General features: G+C 46.0%; 1 protein-coding gene across 2 annotated transcripts in view; it reads left to right on the top strand.

Annotated features, from left to right (window-relative positions):
* The window catches only part of lamb2 (laminin, beta 2 (laminin S)), a 212,105-nt gene that overhangs the window by 56,314 nt on the left and 136,985 nt on the right, over positions 1-18,806 (top strand). For both annotated transcript variants that reach the window (XM_072581737.1, XM_072581738.1), the window contains exons 9-11: positions 2,531-2,719; positions 5,234-5,413; positions 7,301-7,413. In XM_072581737.1, the coding sequence (XP_072437838.1) occupies positions 2,531-2,719; positions 5,234-5,413; positions 7,301-7,413 (482 nt within the window). The remainder of the gene's footprint in view (positions 1-2,530; positions 2,720-5,233; positions 5,414-7,300; positions 7,414-18,806) is intronic.

The following is an 18,806-nucleotide window of genomic DNA, read 5'->3' as shown; positions in this document are numbered from 1 at the left end:
AAAACATTCTACATTTGCATTTTTCCTTTCAAAGTAGGTAACTTCACATCTCCTCATATACTCTTTCCCACTTTCCCAACCTGTCTCTATCCCTCTGCGCCCTCTCCACAATGTATTTTCCCAGCGAACTTTATATTATCAGATACATGACTCATTTGTCTCTTCTCCCAGGTCATTAATACTGGGCCCCAAGTACTGACCTTTGTGATGAACTGTGGGGTGTCAACCTGAAAATGACCTAATGTGGAAGCATTGGAAACGGTGCAGAGGAGATTTACCAGGATGCTACCTTGTCTGGAGGAAAAGTCTTATGAGGAAAGGCTAAGGGACTTGGGTCTGTTCTCATTGGAAAGAAGAAGGCTAAGGCGGGATTTGATAGAGACATACAAGATGATCAGTGGATTAGATAGGGTAGACAGTGAAATAGTTTTTCCTAGGATGATGACATCAGCGTGTATGAGGGACAAAACAACAAATTGAGGGGTGATCGATTTAAGACAGATGACAGAGGCAGGTTCTTTATGTAGAGAGTGGTAAGGGCGTGGAATGCCCTCCCTGCTAAGGTAGTCAACTCAGCCACATCAGGGAGATTTAAACAATCCTTGGATAAGCACATAGATGATGATGGGATAGTGTAGGGGGACGAGCTGAGGATAGTTCACAGGTTGGCGCAACATGGAGGGCCGAAGGGCCTGTTCTGTACTGGATTGTTCTATGTTCTAGTTCTTACTTTCTGTTTTACATTTGTAATCCTCGCTTGTATTTTATTCATTGGTTAAACATTGTTTAGTAATGTTTTGTATGGTTCCTGAAGGAACTGTTTCTAAAAGTGACCTAAATATCCACAAATCTCTTTCTACTATGGAATCACGGCACTCTCGTAGATAAAATATGGAAAGACAGAGTAACACAAAGGGTGCAGCTCTGAAGGGGATGTAGGAGGACAGCAAGCTGGAGGTGTATATAGATATGTCATTGAAGGTATCAGGAAATGTGGAAAGAGCATACGTTATTCTATAATAAACAGGAAGTGCTTGAGAAACTCAGCAGGTCTGGCAACATCTGTGGAAAGAAAGCACAGTTAATGCTTTGAGAACAGTGACCCTTTGTCAGAATGGATAATAGCTAGAAAAAGCTGGGCAGGTTGTTGGGGGTGAGAGCAAACAGGCAGAGATGGAGCTGAGTTTCTCCAGCAGTTTCTGTTTTTATTTCAGATTTCCAGCGTCCACAGTTCATTGCGTTAATCTTTAATAGTGGCTTCGGCTAGAAGAGCAAGGAGGTTATTCTGAACTTGTACAAAAATCATTAGTTTTTCCTCAACTGAAGTATTGTGTTCAGTTCTGGTCAACACACTTTCAGAAGGACGTGAAAGCATTTGAGGAAACAGAAAAGATTAGTAAGAATTGTTCCAGGGATGGGGCATTTCAGTTAGGAAGAGAGGTTAGAGAAGGTGGCACTGTTCTCCTTGGAGAAAGTTGAAAGGAGATTTGCTGGAAGGGTTCAAAATCATAAGGGGTCTGTAGAGTTGATAGGGAGAAATTGTTCCCACTTGTGAAAGAATCAAGAATAAGAGGGGACTGTTCTCAAGTAATTGGCAAAAGAAGCAAAGGTAACATGAGGGAAAGTTTTTTTCACAAATCAGGAGACTTTTACTGAGAGTGGTGATGGCTGGTTTAATCAAAACATTTCACAGAGAATTAGGTTGGTCGAGAGGCTGGGGAAATGGAATTTGGTGAATTGCTAATCGGAAGAACTGGCGAAAACATAATGGATTGAATGGTGTCCCTCTGCACTGTAACAATTCTGGGAGACAGTTTCCTGATGAAGGACTCAGGCACAAAAGGTCGATTCTCCTGCACCTCTGATGCTGCCTGACCTGCTGTGCTTTTCCAGCAACACACTCTCAACTCTGTAACAATTCTGTCATTTCCCACACAGGCATTTGCTGGCTATCCCATTAATTCCTCCACAAACAATATCCCAAAACCCCAAACACTGAACAGCAGTTTTATAACGATGTGGTTTTAAAATTTGATTTTTAAAAAAATTATTATATGTCTGGAGATGACAGGGCAACCCTTTACATACACAACACTGGCAAACAACTTCACAGTATCAGCCTTGGATGCTGCACACCCCTGATTAACCCTAACCCTATCGCAGTCTCTAACATTTTGCCAAGCTGTTAGGAGTTCATGTGAGTGAAACAAATTCAGCATTTTCACTGACTCCTCTCCCTCTCCAATTTTTATTCGGACTGGGCCAGTGGTAGGGGAATGTGGCAAGTAAAGAGTGGGTGGTTTGGAGTGGGGCTGAGTTAAAATCAGGAGCACTCCATATGATTAAGGAGGTGAAATGTCTTCTTATTGCATTTCATTAAAGAAAGCCTGCCTTAAGGAAAGAATAGATTTTGTTTTAGCAAAATGTGTACTTGCCTCAAATGAGCACAGAATATGAGAGATATGGTAGGGTACTGTATAGATCTGGACTGGGACTTGCTGATCTTTATGTAACTCCTTCTCTTTGACAGGGTGTAATTGTAACAATCACTCTGGGAGGTGTCACTTCGACATGGCGGTGTACTTAGCCACAGGGAACGTGAGTGGAGGTGTGTGTGATGATTGTCACCATAACACGATGGGCAGGAACTGTGAGATGTGTAAACCGTTTTATTACCAAGACCCATCCAGAGACATCCGGGACCCCAGAGTCTGTGTTCGTGAGTATTGAATGGGTTTCATTGTGGAGAACCTGCATTAGTCTGAAAGACACAAACAGTTCACAAGGATCTATTGATCATTTCAATTTTAGCTTAAGTAGGATACGCTGCTGGTCATTGATAACGAGTGTCTAAGGGTTAGAGTTAGTGGTGATCCATCCAATGACCTAGATTTTAACACCTAGACTTCAATTTGTCTGATTTGAGGAATGGTGGGAGATGGTACAGTTAAAGGCAGATGGGGACCATAGAAAATGGTCTCTGGTAGCCAAAGTGACAAGGGTGGGAAGGGAGGCTCATGGCAGAATGAACTCGTCCTGCACAACCGTCTTACCTGAGCCATTTCTGGCCTCAAGCTGTTTACCGCCATCCAAACTGATGGACCATAGTTACCCAGTGATTCAAGTTGTTTGTGTGCCTGAATGACATCATTGGAGCATAATCTTATCATTGTAATCCATCCTCCTCCTCCTCTCTGTTCAAAGGCAAAAACATAGTCTGATGAAATCATTTTGAATGGAGTGGGAAAAGTTTAGCAATGGTATGGAATGTTCTCCAATTAAAAAACAAATTGTTGCACTGGACGTAGGGATCACTGGATGGGTCAGTATTTATTGCCCCATCCCTGGTTGCCCCTTGAGAAGGTAGGGGGAGCTGCCTTCTTGAGCCACTGCAGTCCAGGTGCTGTAAGGCAGGGAGCTCCAGTGGAACGGCAATATATTTCCAAGTCAGGATGGTGAGTGGCTCAGAGGGGAACTTGCAGGGGGTGGTATTCCTATGTATCTGCTGCCCTTGTCCTTCTAGATGGAAGGGGTCATGGGATTGGAAGATGCTGTCTGAGGAGCTTTGGCAAATCTCTATAGTATATTTTGCAGATAATGTACACTGCTGCTACTGAGTATTGGTGGTGTTGGGAGTGAATGCTTATGGATGTGGTGCCAATGAAGTGAGCTGCTTTCTCCTGGGTGATGTCAAATGATTTGTGTTGTTGAGAGCTGCCCCCATCCAGGCAACTGGGGAGGAATCCATCACACTCTTGACTTATGCTTTTTAGATGGTGGACAGGCTTTTTGGAATCAGGAGGTGAGTTATTCACTGCAATATTCCAGCCTCTGACCTGTTCTTATAGCCACTATTTAGTGAGGGATTCAGTGTTGACAGTGCCATTGAATGTTAAGGTGCTATGGTTAGATTCGCTGTTGTTGGAAATCCCTGTATTTGTGTGGCACAAACGTTCCTTGCCAGTTTTCAGCCCATAACTAGACATGGTCCAGGTCTTGCTGCATTTTGTCAAGGCCTGCTTCAGCGTTTGAGAAGTTGCAAATAGTGCTTCACATTGTGCAGCCATCAGCGAACAGCCCCATTCCTGACTTTATGATGGAGGGAAGGTCATTGATGAAGCAGATGAAGATGACACTACTCTGAGGAACTCCTAGAGATTTCAATGCAATGAGAGTGTAGGGAAGGAAAATAATAAAATAAGATGAGGTCCCCACTCCAGCAAGTAAATATTTATAAGCTTTACAAAACATTATTATTTATGAGGTATTGTGAGAGAGAACATCTTCTGGAAACAGCTAGACTCAGGATCCAACTCAGTGTCATCTTGATAGAGCTTCTTTCATGCATGCTCAACAGCTAATCTCAGAGTAAAGGTGCAAATAACCCTTTACCCTACATAGAATAAGATGGAGATTGGAAACCAAGGGGAACAATGGAAGAAAATTGAAGAGATATTAAACATAGTTGTCCTCATCCAAACTGAGATGTGCCATGAATGACAGCAAGAGGAATTTGTTTTTCCCTTGTGGTAGCCACTCAATCATGCAGCTGGCTGGATGACACTGTTTGTTGGGGATAGAGTGAAACTTGTCCAAAGTGAAGTTGGCTGATCTCTTGCTGATGAGCTGTACAAAAATGAGTCAATGGAAAGTACATCTTTGGCCTGTCCAATCTTCACAGCTGCGAGTATAATCTTCCGATAATCAGGAAGAAAAACAATTTTTGACGAGTGCATCTTTGGCCATTGCGCCATCCCCAATTACCAGCCAGCCCAGAGGTGGCTGCAGGGCTCAGAAGTCTTGTGAACCTGGTTGACTTTTAACTCTTAACCCTCTGAAGTCACTCAGTGGGCTGCTCAGTTTGTGTCCAAGCCACTTATCCATGTTGAAGGGAACTAAGGGCTGGCTAATAACATTGGCCTTCCTAACAACTTCTACAGCCAAGAATAAACAGAAAATGTACACTGAGCAAGCAGCATCGGTTCGAGGAGGTGGGCATTAGTGCTAGTACAGGAGTGGGATCTAACCATTGCCCATCAAGGTGTTGACCTGTTGTTCTTCTCATGGGTGTTGTGGTTTTCCAGTGTTTCCTCAGGGAATGTGAGAGCAGGAAGGCCAATGTTTTTATTCTCCTTTTCCTGCTGACTTTACTATTCCCCAAGTATTTGAAAATCTGACTGAGGTTCAGTTTTGAAACAAGGAGAGCCATGTTAATGGTGACTTTTCCCTGCAGCATGTGACTGTGACCCTGACGGCTCCCTGAATGGTGGAATCTGTGACAGTCGGGATGATCCGAACCTGGGAATGATCGCTGGGCAGTGTCGGTGTAAGGAGCATGTGGAAGGGTCTCGGTGTGACAAATGTAAAGCTGGCTACTTTGGTCTGAGCACTGAAAACCAACAGGGCTGTCAACGTGAGTCCTTTCAATCTACTTTCCTTTGTTCCTGAGGTAGGCCATCTGTTCAAGATACTTTCTGATCAACCCCTTCTGAGATGTTCTGACATATCTCTGGAGCAGGTGGGACCTGAACCTGGGCCTCCTGGCCCGGAGAGAGAGACATTATAACTGTGTCAAAAGTGTCCTAGATCATCTGTTCAATCATCACTGATTCTGATGTAATACATTTCCTGACCTCAGTACAGATTTCAAACAAACAACTGCATTTCTATGGCACTTTTCACATTCCCACCACAACACACTTTGCCACCAATTAAATATTTTTTGAAGCCTAATCACTGATGTAACATTGAGAACATGGCAATAATTTCTACACAACAATGAGATAAATAGCTAAGTTACCTGGTTGGATGGTAGCATTGCCTGGCAGATCTCAATACTGGCTTTCTCTCGTTTAAATGTCTTACTCTTACTAACTTCTAATAATTTAATGACTCATTTTACTTTGTTCTCTGTTGCCACTTCCATACATGACCCTCCTGCCCACCGTCTCCCACTATCTCCTGCTCATTGCCTCCACTCACCACTCCTTTCTGTCATCCCCCCTCCCACTGGTCGTACCTCTCCCTCTTGTGAGGGGATGGGATGGGTCAAGGGTGGAGTTGGGGGTGGAGGTGGGTGAGAGGGTGGGGATGGGTGAGGGGGTGGGGTTGGGGTGGAGGTGGGTGGGGGGCGGGGATGGGTGAGGGGGGTGGGATTGGGGTGGAGGTGGGTGGGGGGTGGGCATGGGTGAAGGGGTGGGATTGGGGGGGAGGTGGGTGAGGGGGTGGGCATGGGTGAAGGGGTGGGATTGGGGTGGAGGTGGGTGAGGGGGTGGGGATGGGTGAGGGGTGGTATTGGGGTGGAGGTGGGTGAGGGGTGGGGATGGGTGACGGGTGGTATTGGAGTGGAGGTGGGTGAGGGGATGGGTGAGGGGTGGTATTGGGGTGGAGGTGGGTGAGGGGGTGGGGATGGGTGAGGGGTTGGGATTGGGGTGGAGGTGGGTGAGAGGGTGGGGATGGGTGAGGGGTGGGGTTGGGGTGGAGGTGGGTGAGAGGGTGGGGATGGGTGAGGGGGTGGGGTTGGGGTGGAGGTGGGTGAGGGGGTGGGGATGGGTGAGGGGGTGGGGTTGGGGTGGAGGTGGGTGAGGGGGTGGGGATGGGTGAGGGGGTGGGGTTGGGGTGGAGGTGGGTGAGAGGGTGGGGATGGGTGAGGGGGTGGGGTTGGGGTGGAGGTGGGTGGGGGGTGGGGATGGGTGAGGGGGGTGGGATTGGGGTGGAGGTGGGTGAGTGGGTGGGATTGGGGTGGAGGTGGGTGAGTGGGTGGGATTGGGGTGGGGGTGGGTGAGTGGGTGGGGTTGGGGTGGAGGTGGGTGAGGGGGTGGGGATGGGTGAGGGGGGTGGGATTGGGGTGGAGGTGGGTGAGTGGGTGGGATGGGTGAGGGGGTGGGGTTGGGGTGGAGGTGGGTGAGGGGGTGGGGATGGGTGAGGGGGTGGGGTTGTGTGAGGAGGTTGCGCCCGGGAGAAAGTTAGTGAAGCGTTGGTTAATTTTAAAACAAAGACTGAGCGTGTGCAGCAATTGCACAGAAATGAAAATGCACTTTAGGAATGTGCTTGAAACAGGAGATACCTGCCCGAGCATTTAGTGACTGTGACCGAATCCCCCACTGCCTTATATGGGTCATGGAAGCCCATTATATTCAACTCCAACTTACCCTCCCCTGAAGAATCAAACCTTCCCACCCAATCAGGTGGGATACAGATGATATTCACATTGTGATCAATCAGATCAACCTGATTTCTGAGAGAAAGGGGTGGTGATACAGCTCAGAGGTAACAGTGACATTGTCTTTGTCTCCTGTAGCTTGTTGGTGTGATCCCTTTGGGACAGTAGCAGGCGGACTACCCTGTGACCCCGTGAGTGGAGACTGTTTCTGTAAGAGGCTGGTGACCGGGCGCAGCTGTAACCAGTGCCTGGTGAGTCCACCGTATTCAGCCCCCCCTGTGTATCCTCCAGCATCCCCGAGGTCAGTCTCCAGCAAGTCGCATCATAGCAGGAGTGCGAACTTTTTCAGAAGTCAGTGACACACCAGACCAAATATTCCCAAAATCCCAATAAGAATCCCCACTCCAATCTTGGGCTGTGTGTTCCAATTGGCCTCAAGTGAAAATAGCAACCAGCTCTGATAAACAAGTATGACTTTTGAGAATAGACTGTGATGGCTCCACAGTCAAACAGCTAGACACACGTGAACAATGACAGACTGGGCAAGATAGTGAGAAGATGGCACTTGACAAATCCTGCTCTAAATGGGTGTCAGTGCCCTCAAAGATTAACATGGAGTTACACTTATTAGCATAAAAGTGGATTTCGAACTGACATTGGTAAGCTGTTATTTCTTGACATTACATCACAAAGGAGTAATGGGCAGGAGAAGGCCATTCAGCCCATTCTTGCCTGTTTCATCTTTTAATAAGATCATGGCTGATCTGGTTCTGGTCTTAACTCCAGTTTCCTGCTACCCACCCATGACCCTTGATTCCCTCGGTGATCACAAATCTGTCTGACTCACTGCCGAATGTGCGTTCATTGATCTGTCCCACACTGCTCTCTGGAGGAAAAGAATTCCACAGACTCACAACTGTCCGAAAGAAACAAATTCTCCCCTGCTCCTTTCAGTCTTGGTGATCAGGGTGAACAGTATTGCTGCAGCTGTCCCCCTAGCATCTGAATCAGCAGCTGGAGTTAAACTGTTCAATCCCCATCAATTTGGTGAACACAGCACAGCCCGTAACCTGCCCTGGGACTGTGTGCCCAGAGTGATCCAGTCAGATACTACTCTGATCGGCTCAGCAGGAGCCTGCTTTTGGGTTAACTCTCCATTTCTCAGTCCTTCCTACTCCCAGATGATAATCTGAATCAATTCTGAAAATACAATGGAACAGCAATTCCTGTGATGTTTAGGAGCTGGCTCCACATCCTATGAAAGGACGTTCACCACCAAAAGGAATAAAAATCCAAGAAATATATATATGTTTGGGTCTGTGTATATCAGTGTTGTAGTTATTGGTGGTGAGACTCTGACAGTGTGTGTAATGTGGTCTGTTGTGTGTATGGGGGCGTGGGGGGGTGGTGAAGGGGGGTGGAGTGGTCTGTTGTCTCTGTGGGGGATTTGGTGAGTGTGGGATGATTTGTGAGGTCTGCACTGGGGGTGCAAAAAAACAGAAACTTCTGGAGAAACGCTGCATGTCTGAAAGCATCTGAGGACAGAGAAAAAGAGTTAGTGTTTTGAGTCTGATATTGCGGAACAGTTTCAAAGACAAGTCATATCAGCCTCGAAACATTAACTCAGTTTCTTTCTCCACAGATGCTGCCAGACCTGCAGAGTCTCTCCAGAATGTCTGTGTGTGTGTATCTATCTCTGTGTGAGAGTGTGAGTGAACGTGTCTGTGTGAGTATCTATCTCTGTGTGAGAGTGTGCGTGAACGTGTCAGTGTGAGTATCTATCTCTGTGTGAGAGTGTGAGTGAACGTGTCTGTGTGTGTATCTATCTCTGTGTGAGAGTGTGAGTGATTGTGTTTGTGTGTGTGTATCTATCTCTGTGTGAGAGTGTGAGTGAACGTGTCTGTGTGTGTATCTAACTCTGTGTGAGAGTGTGAGTGATTGTGTTTGTGTGTGTATCTATCTCTGTGTGAGAGTGTGAGTGAACGTGTCTGTGTGTGTATCTATCTCTGTGTGTGAGTGTGAGTGAACGTGTCTGTGTGAGTATCTATCTCTGTGTGAGAGTGTGAGTGAACGTGTCTGTGTGAGTGAACGTGTCTGTGTGAGTGAACGTGTCTGTGTGAGAGTGTGAGTGAACGTGTCTGTGTGAGTATCTATCTCTGTGTGAGAGTGTGAGTGAACGTGTCTGTGTGTGTATCTATCTCTGTGTGAGAGTGTGAGTGAACGTGTCTGTGTGAGTATCTATCTCTGTGTGTGAGTGTGAGTGAACGTGTCTGTGTGTGTATCTATCTCTGTGTGTCAGTGTGAGTGAACGTGTCTGTGTGTGTATCTATCTCTGTGTGAGAGTGTGAGTGAACGTGTCTGTGTGTGTATCTATCTCTGTGTGAGAGTGTGAGTGAACATGTCTGTGTGTGTATCTATCTCTGTGTGAGAGTGTGAGTGAACGTGTCTGTGTGTGTATCTATCTCTGTGTGAGAGTGTGAGTGAACGTGTCTGTGTGTGTATCTATCTCTGTGTGAGAGTGTGAGTGAACGTGTCTATGTGTGTATCTATCTCTGTGTGAGAGTGTGAGTGAACGTGTCTGTGTGTGTATCTATCTCTGTGTGAGAGTGTGAGTGAACGTGTCTGTGTGTGTATCTATCTCTGTGTGAGAGTGTGAGTGAACGTGTCTGTGTGAGTATCTATCTCTGTGTGAGAGTGTGAGTGAACGTGTCTGTGTGTGTATCTATCTGTGTGAGAGTGTGCGTGAACGTGTCTGTGTGAGTATCTATCTCTGTGTGAGAATGTGAGTGAACGTGTCTGTGTGTGTATCTATCTCTGTGTGAGAGTGTGAGTGAACGTGTCTGTGTGTGTATCTATCTCTGTGTGAGAGTGTGAGTGAACGTGTCTGTGTGTGTATCTATCTCTGTGTGAGAGTGTGTGTGAACGTATCTGTGTGAGTATCTATCTCTGTGTGAGAGTGTGAGTGAACGTGTCTGTGTGTGTATCTATCTCTGTGTGAGAGTGTGTGTGAACGTGTCTGTGTGTGTGTCTATCTCTGTGTGAGAGTGTGTGTGAACGTGTCTGTGTGTGTATCTATCTCTGTGTGAGAGTGTGAGTGAACGTGTCTGTGTGTGTATCTATCTCTGTGTGTCAGTGTGAGTGAACGTGTCTGTGTGAGTATCTATCTCTGTGTGTGAGTGTGAGTGAACGTGTCTGTGTGAGTGAACGTGTCTGTGTGAGTGAACGTGTCTGTGTGAGAGTGTGAGTGATTGTGTCTGTGTGTGTATCTATCTCTGTGTGAGTGAACGTGTCTGTGTGTGTATCAATCTCTGTGTGAGTGTGAGTGAACGTGTCTGTGTGTGTATCTATCTCTGTGTGAGAGTGTGAGTGAACGTGTCTGTGTGCGTATCTATCTCTGTGTGAGAGTGTGAGTGAACGTGTCTGTGTGTGTATCTATCTCTGTGTGAGAGTGTGAGTGAACGTGTCTGTGTGTGTATCTATCTCTGTGTGAGAGTGTGAGTGAACGTGTCAGTGTGAGTATCTGTCTCTGTGTGAGAGTGTGAGTGAACGTGTCTGTGTGAGTATCTTTCTCTGTGTGTGAGTGTGAGTGAACGTGTCTGTGTGTGTATCTATCTCTGTGTGAGAGTGTGAGTGAACGTGTCTGTGTGTGTATCTATCTCTGTGTGAGAGTGTGAGTGAACGTGTCTGTGTGTGTATCTATCTCTGTGTGAGAGTGTGAGTGAACGTGTCTGTGTGAGTATCTATCTCTGTGTGAGAGTGTGTGTGAACGTGTCTGTGTGAGTATCTATCTCTGTGTGTGAGTGTGAGTGAACGTGTCTGTGTGTGTATCTATCTCTCTGTGTGAGAGTGTGAGTGAACGTGTCTGTGTGTGTATCTATCTCTGTGTGAGAGTGTGAGTGAACGTGACTGTGTGTGTATCTATCTCTGTGTGAGAGTGTGAGTGAACGTGTCTGTGTGTGTATCTATCTCTGTGTGAGAGTGTGAGTGAACGTGTCTGTGTGTGTATCTATCTCTGTGTGAGAGTGTGAGTGAACGTGTCTGTGTGTGTATCTATCTCTGTGTGAGAGTGTGAGTGAACGTGTCTGTGTGAGTATCTAACTCTGTGTGAGAGTGTGAGTGAACGTGTCTGTGTGTGTATCTATCTCTGTGTGTGAGTGTGAGTGAACGTGTCTGTGTGTGTATCTATCAATGTGTGAGAGTGTGAGTGAACGTGTCTGTGTGTGTATCTATCTCTGTGTGAGAGTGTGAGTGAACGTGTCTGTGTGTGTATCTATCTCTGTGTGAGAGTGTGAGTGAACGTGTCTGTGTGTGAGGATCTATCTCTGTGTGAGAGTGTGAGTGAACGTGTCTGTGTGTGTATCTATCTCTGTGTGAGAGTGTGAGTGATTGTGTCTGTGTGAGTATCTATCTCTGTGTGAGAGTGTGAGTGAATGTGTCTGTGTGAGTATCTATCTCTGTGTGTGAGTGTGAGTGAACGTGTCTGTGTGTGTATCTATCTCTGTGTGAGAGTGTGAGTGAACGTGTCTGTGTGTGAGGATCTATCTCTGTGTGAGAGTGTGAGTGAACGTGTCTGTGTGTGTATCTATCTCTGTGTGAGAGTGTGAGTGATTGTGTCTGTGTGAGTATCTATCTCTGTGTGAGAGTGTGAGTGAATGTGTCTGTGTGAGTATCTATCTCTGTGTGTGAGTGTGAGTGAACGTGTCTGTGTGTGTATCTATCTCTGTGTGAGAATGTGAGTGAACGTGTCTGTGTGTGTATCTATCTCTGTGTGAGTGTGTGAGTGAACGTGCCTGTGTGTGTGTCTATCTCTGTGTGAGAGTGTGAGTGAACGTGTCTGTGTGAGTATCTATCTCTGTGTGAGTGTGTGAGTGAACGTGTCTGTGTGTGTATCTATCTCTGTGTGAGAGTGTGAGTGAACGTGTCTGTGTGTGAGGATCTATCTCTGTGTGAGAGTGTGAGTGAACGTGTCTGTGTGTGTATCTATCTCTGTGTGAGAGTGTGAGTGATTGTGTATGTGTGAGTATCTATCTCTGTGTGAGAGTGTGAGTGAACGTGTCTGTGTGTGTGTCTTTCTCTGTGTGAGAGTGTGAATGAACGTGTCTGTGTGTGTATCTATCTCTGTGTGAGAGTGTGAGTGAACGTGTCTGTGTGTGTATCTATCTCTCTGTGTGAGAGTATGTGTAAACGTTTCTGTGTGTGTATCTATCTCTGTGTGAGAGTGTGAGTGAACGTGTCTGTGTGAGTATCTATCTCTGTGTGAGTGTGAGTGAACGTGTCTGTGTGAGTATCTATCTCAGTGTGAGAGTGTGAGTGAACGTGTCTGTGTGAGTATCTATCTCTGTGTGTCAGTGTGAGTGAACGTGTCTGTGTGAGAGTGTGAGTGAACGTGTCTGTGTGAGTATCTATCTCTCTGTGTGAGAGTGTGAGTGAACGTGTCTGTGTGTGTATCTATCTCTGTGTGTGAGTGTGAGTGAACGTGTCTGTGTGTGTATCTATCTCTGTGTGCGAGTGTGAGTGAACGTGTCTGTGTGTGTATCTATCTCTGTGTGTGAGTGTGAGTGAACGTGTCTGTGTGAGTATCTATCTCTGTGTGTTAGTGTGAGTGAATGTGTCTGTGTGAGTATCTATCTCTGTGTGAGAGTGTGAGTGAACGTGTCTGTGTGTGTATCTATCTCTGTGTGAGAGTGTGAGTGAACGTGTCTGTGTGTGTATCTATCTCTGTGTGAGGGTGTGAGTGATTGTTTCTGTGTGTGTATCTATCTCTGTGTGAGAGTGTGAGTGAACGTGTCTGTGTGAGTATCTATCTCTGTGTGAGAGTGTGAGTGATTGTGTCTGTGTGTGTATCTATCTCTGTGTGTGAGTGTGAGTGAACGTGTCTGTGTGTGTATCTATCTCTGTGTGTGAGTGCAAGTGAACGTGTCTGTGTGTGTATCTATCTCTGTGTGAGAGTGTGAGTGAACGTGTCTGTGTGTATCTATCTCTGTGTGAGTTTGAGTGAACGTGTCTGTGTGTGTGTCTATCTCTGTGTGTGAGTGTGAGTGAACGTGTCTGTGTGTGTATCTATCTCTGTGTGAGAGTGTGAGTGAACGTGTCTGTGTGTGTATCTACCTCTGTGTGAGAGTGTGAGTGAACGTGTCTGTGTGAGTATCTATCTCTGTGTGAGAGTGTGAGTGAACGTGTCTGTGTGTGTATCTATCTCTGTGTGAGAGTGTGAGTGAACGTGTCTGTGTGTGTATCTATCTCTGTGTGAGAGTGTGAGTGAACGTGTCTGTGTGAGTATCTATCTCTGTGTGAGAGTGTGAGTGAACGTGTCTGTGTGAGTATCTATCTCTGTGTGAGGGTGTGAGTGATTGTTTCTGTGTGTGTATCTATCTCTGTGTGAGAGTGTGAGTGAACGTGTCTGTGTGAGTATCTATCTCTGTGTGTGAGTGTGAGTGAACGTGTCTGTGTGTGTATCTATCTCTGTGTGAGAGTGTGAGTGAACGTGTCTGTGTGTGTATCTATCTCTGTGTGAGAGTGTGAGTGAACGTGTCTGTGTGAGTATCTATCTCTGTGTGTGAGTGTGAGTGAACGTGTCTGTGTGTGTATCTATCTCTGTGTGAGAGTGTGAGTGAACGTGTCTGTGTGTGTATCTATCTCTGTGTGAGAGTGTGAGTGAACGTGTCTGTGTGAGTATCTATCTCTGTGTGAGAGTGTGAGTGAACGTGTCTGTGTGTGTATCTATCTCTGTGTGAGAGTGTGAGTGAACGTGTCTGTGTGAGTATCTATCTCTGTGTGAGGGTGTGAGTGATTGTGTCTATGTGTGTATCTATCTCTGTGTGAGAGTGTGAGTGAACGTGTCTGTGTGTGTATCTATCTCTGTGTGAGAGTGTGAGTGAACGTGTCTGTGTGAGTATCTATCTCTGTGTGAGAGTGTGAGTGAACGTGTCTGTGTGTGTATCTATCTCTGTGTGAGAGTGTGAGTGAACGTGTCTGTGTGAGTATCTATCTCTGTGTGAGGGTGTGAGTGATTGTGTCTATGTGTGTATCTATCTATGTGTGAGAGTGTGAGTGGACGTGTCTGTGTGTGTATCTATCTCTGTGTGAGAGTGTGAGTGAACGTGTCTGTGTGTGTATCTATCTCTGTGTGAGAGTGTGAGTGATTGTGTCTGTGTGTGTATCTATCTCTGTGTGAGAGTGTGAGTGATTGTGTCTGTGTGTGTATCTATCTCTGTGTGAGAGTGTGAGTGAACGTGTCTGTGTGTGTATCTATCTCTGTGTGTGAGTGTAAGTGAACGTGTCTGTGTGTGTATCTATCTCTGTGTGAGAGTGTGAGTGAACGTGTCTGTGTGTATCTATCTCTGTGTGAGAGTGTGAGTGAACGTGTCTGTGTGTGTATCTATCTCTGTGTGAGAGTGTGAGTGAACGTGTCTGTGTGTGTATCTATCTCTGTGTGAGAGTGTGAGTGAACGTGTCTGTGTGAGTATCTATCTCTGTGTGAGAGTGTGAGTGAACGTGTCTGTGTGAGTATCTATCTCTGTGTGAGGGTGTGAGTGATTGTTTCTGTGTGTGTATCTATCTCTGTGTGAGAGTGTGAGTGAACGTGTCTGTGTGTGTATCTATCTCTGTGTGAGAGTGTGAGTGAACGTGTCTGTGTGAGTATCTATCTCTGTGTGAGAGTGTGAGTGAACGTGTCTGTGTGTGTATCTATCTCTGTGTGAGAGTGTGAGTGAACGTGTCTGTGTGAGTATCTATCTCTGTGTGAGAGTGTGAGTGAACGTGTCTGTGTGTGTATCTATCTCTGTGTGAGAGTGTGAGTGAACGTGTCTGTGTGAGTATCTATCTCTGTGTGAGAGTGTGAGTGAACGTGTCTGTGTGTGTATCTATCTGTGTGAGAGTGTGCGTGAACGTGTCTGTGTGAGTATCTATCTCTGTGTGAGAATGTGAGTGAACGTGTCTGTGTGTGTATCTATCTCTGTGTGAGAGTGTGAGTGAACGTGTCTGTGTGTGTATCTATCTCTGTGTGAGAGTGTGAGTGAACGTGTCTGTGTGTGTATCTATCTCTGTGTGAGAGTGTGTGTGAACGTATCTGTGTGAGTATCTATCTCTGTGTGAGAGTGTGAGTGAACGTGTCTGTGTGTGTATCTATCTCTGTGTGAGAGTGTGTGTGAACGTGTCTGTGTGTGTGTCTATCTCTGTGTGAGAGTGTGTGTGAACGTGTCTGTGTGTGTATCTATCTCTGTGTGAGAGTGTGAGTGAACGTGTCTGTGTGTGTATCTATCTCTGTGTGAGAGTGTGAGTGAACGTGTCTGTGTGAGTATCTATCTCTGTGTGTGAGTGTGAGTGAACGTGTCTGTGTGAGTGAACGTGTCTGTGTGAGTGAACGTGTCTGTGTGAGAGTGTGAGTGATTGTGTCTGTGTGTGTATCTATCTCTGTGTGAGTGAACGTGTCTGTGTGTGTATCAATCTCTGTGTGAGTGTGAGTGAACGTGTCTGTGTGTGTATCTATCTCTGTGTGAGAGTGTGAGTGAACGTGTCTGTGTGCGTATCTATCTCTGTGTGAGAGTGTGAGTGAACGTGTCTGTGTGTGTATCTATCTCTGTGTGAGAGTGTGAGTGAACGTGTCTGTGTGTGTATCTATCTCTGTGTGAGAGTGTGAGTGAACGTGTCAGTGTGAGTATCTGTCTCTGTGTGAGAGTGTGAGTGAACGTGTCTGTGTGAGTATCTTTCTCTGTGTGTGAGTGTGAGTGAACGTGTCTGTGTGTGTATCTATCTCTGTGTGAGAGTGTGAGTGAACGTGTCTGTGTGTGTATCTATCTCTGTGTGAGAGTGTGAGTGAACGTGTCTGTGTGTGTATCTATCTCTGTGTGAGAGTGTGAGTGAACGTGTCTGTGTGAGTATCTATCTCTGTGTGAGAGTGTGTGTGAACGTGTCTGTGTGAGTATCTATCTCTGTGTGTGAGTGTGAGTGAACGTGTCTGTGTGTGTATCTATCTCTCTGTGTGAGAGTGTGAGTGAACGTGTCTGTGTGTGTATCTATCTCTGTGTGAGAGTGTGAGTGAACGTGACTGTGTGTGTATCTATCTCTGTGTGAGAGTGTGAGTGAACGTGTCTGTGTGTGTATCTATCTCTGTGTGAGAGTGTGAGTGAACGTGTCTGTGTGTGTATCTATCTCTGTGTGAGAGTGTGAGTGAACGTGTCTGTGTGTGTATCTATCTCTGTGTGAGAGTGTGAGTGAACGTGTCTGTGTGAGTATCTAACTCTGTGTGAGAGTGTGAGTGAACGTGTCTGTGTGTGTATCTATCTCTGTGTGGGTGTGTGAGTGAACGTGTCTGTGTGAGTATCTATCTCTGTGTGTGAGTGTGAGCGAACGTGTCTGTGTGTGTATCTATCTCTGTGTGAGAGTGTGAGTGAACGTGTCTGTGTGTGAGGATCTATCTCTGTGTGAGAGTGTGAGTGAACGTGTCTGTGTGTGTATCTATCTCTGTGTGAGAGTGTGAGTGATTGTGTCTGTGTGAGTATCTATCTCTGTGTGAGAGTGTGAGTGAATGTGTCTGTGTGAGTATCTATCTCTGTGTGTGAGTGTGAGTGAACGTGTCTGTGTGTGTATCTATCTCTGTGTGAGAATGTGAGTGAACGTGTCTGTGTGTGTATCTATCTCTGTGTGAGTGTGTGAGTGAACGTGCCTGTGTGTGTGTCTATCTCTGTGTGAGAGTGTGAGTGAACGTGTCTGTGTGAGTATCTATCTCTGTGTGAGTGTGTGAGTGAACGTGTCTGTGTGTGTATCTATCTCTGTGTGAGAGTGTGAGTGAACGTGTCTGTGTGTGAGGATCTATCTCTGTGTGAGAGTGTGAGTGAACGTGTCTGTGTGTGTATCTATCTCTGTGTGAGAGTGTGAGTGATTGTGTATGTGTGAGTATCTATCTCTGTGTGAGAGTGTGAGTGAACGTGTCTGTGTGTGTGTCTTTCTCTGTGTGAGAGTGTGAATGAACGTGTCTGTGTGTGTATCTATCTCTGTGTGAGAGTGTGAGTGAACGTGTCTGTGTGTGTATCTATCTCTGTGTGAGAGTGTGAGTGAACGTGTCTGTGTGTGTATCTATCTCTCTGTGTGAGAGTGTGTGTAAACGTTTCTGTGTGTGTATCTATCTCTGTGTGAGAGTGTGAGTGAACGTGTCTGTGTGAGTATCTATCTCTGTGTGAGTGTGAGTGAACGTGTCTGTGTGAGTATCTATCTCAGTGTGAGAGTGTGAGTGAACGTGTCTGTGTGAGTATCTATCTCTGTGTGTCAGTGTGAGTGAACGTGTCTGTGTGAGAGTGTGAGTGAACGTGTCTGTGTGAGTATCTATCTCTCTGTGTGAGAGTGTGAGTGAACGTGTCTGTGTGTGTATCTATCTCTGTGTGTGAGTGTGAGTGAACGTGTCTGTGTGTGTATCTATCTCTGTGTGCGAGTGTGAGTGAACGTGTCTGTGTGTGTATCTATCTCTGTGTGTGAGTGTGAGTGAACGTGTCTGTGTGAGTATCTATCTCTGTGTGTTAGTGTGAGTGAATGTGTCTGTGTGAGTATCTATCTCTGTGTGAGAGTGTGAGTGAACGTGTCTGTGTGTGTATCTATCTCTGTGTGAGAGTGTGAGTGAACGTGTCTGTGTGTGTATCTATCTCTGTGTGAGAGTGTGAGTGAACGTGTCTGTGTGAGTATCTATCTCTGTGTGAGGGTGTGAGTGATTGTTTCTGTGTGTGTATCTATCTCTGTGTGAGAGTGTGAGTGAACGTGTCTGTGTGAGTATCTATCTCTGTGTGAGAGTGTGAGTGATTGTGTCTGTGTGTGTATCTATCTCTGTGTGTGAGTGTGAGTGAACGTGTCTGTGTGTGTATCTATCTCTGTGTGTGAGTGTAAGTGAACGTGTCTGTGTGTGTATCTATCTCTGTGTGAGAGTGTGAGTGAACGTGTCTGTGTGTATCTATCTCTGTGTGAGTTTGAGTGAACGTGTCTGTGTGTGTGTCTATCTCTGTGTGTGAGTGTGAGTGAACGTGTCTGTGTGTGTATCTATCTCTGTGTGAGAGTGTGAGTGAACGTGTCTGTGTGTGTATCTATCTCTGTGTGAGAGTGTGAGTGAACGTGTCTGTGTGAGTATCTATCTCTGTGTGAGAGTGTGAGTGAACGTGTCTGTGTGTGTATCTATCTCTGTGTGAGAGTGTGAGTGAACGTGTCTGTGTGTGTATCTATCTCTGTGTGAGAGTGTGAGTGAACGTGTCTGTGTGAGTATCTATCTCTGTGTGAGAGTGTGAGTGAACGTGTCTGTGTGAGTATCTATCTCTGTGTGAGGGTGTGAGTGATTGTTTCTGTGTGTGTATCTATCTCTGTGTGAGAGTGTGAGTGAACGTGTCTGTGTGAGTATCTATCTCTGTGTGTGAGTGTGAGTGAACGTGTCTGTGTGTGTATCTATCTCTGTGTGAGAGTGTGAGTGAACGTGTCTGTGTGTGTATCTATCTCTGTGTGAGAGTGTGAGTGAACGTGTCTGTGTGAGTATCTATCTCTGTGTGTGAGTGTGAGTGAACGTGTCTGTGTGTGTATCTATCTCTGTGTGAGAGTGTGAGTGAACGTGTCTGTGTGTGTATCTATCTCTGTGTGAGAGTGTGAGTGAACGTGTCTGTGTGAGTATCTATCT

The sequence above is a fragment of the Chiloscyllium punctatum genome, chromosome 12 (genome assembly GCF_047496795.1).
Source record: "Chiloscyllium punctatum isolate Juve2018m chromosome 12, sChiPun1.3, whole genome shotgun sequence".
Classification (NCBI taxonomy): Eukaryota; Metazoa; Chordata; class Chondrichthyes; order Orectolobiformes; family Hemiscylliidae; genus Chiloscyllium; species Chiloscyllium punctatum.
Note: the sequence above shows the minus strand (reverse complement) of the source record. Positions and strands in the feature narration are given on the sequence as shown.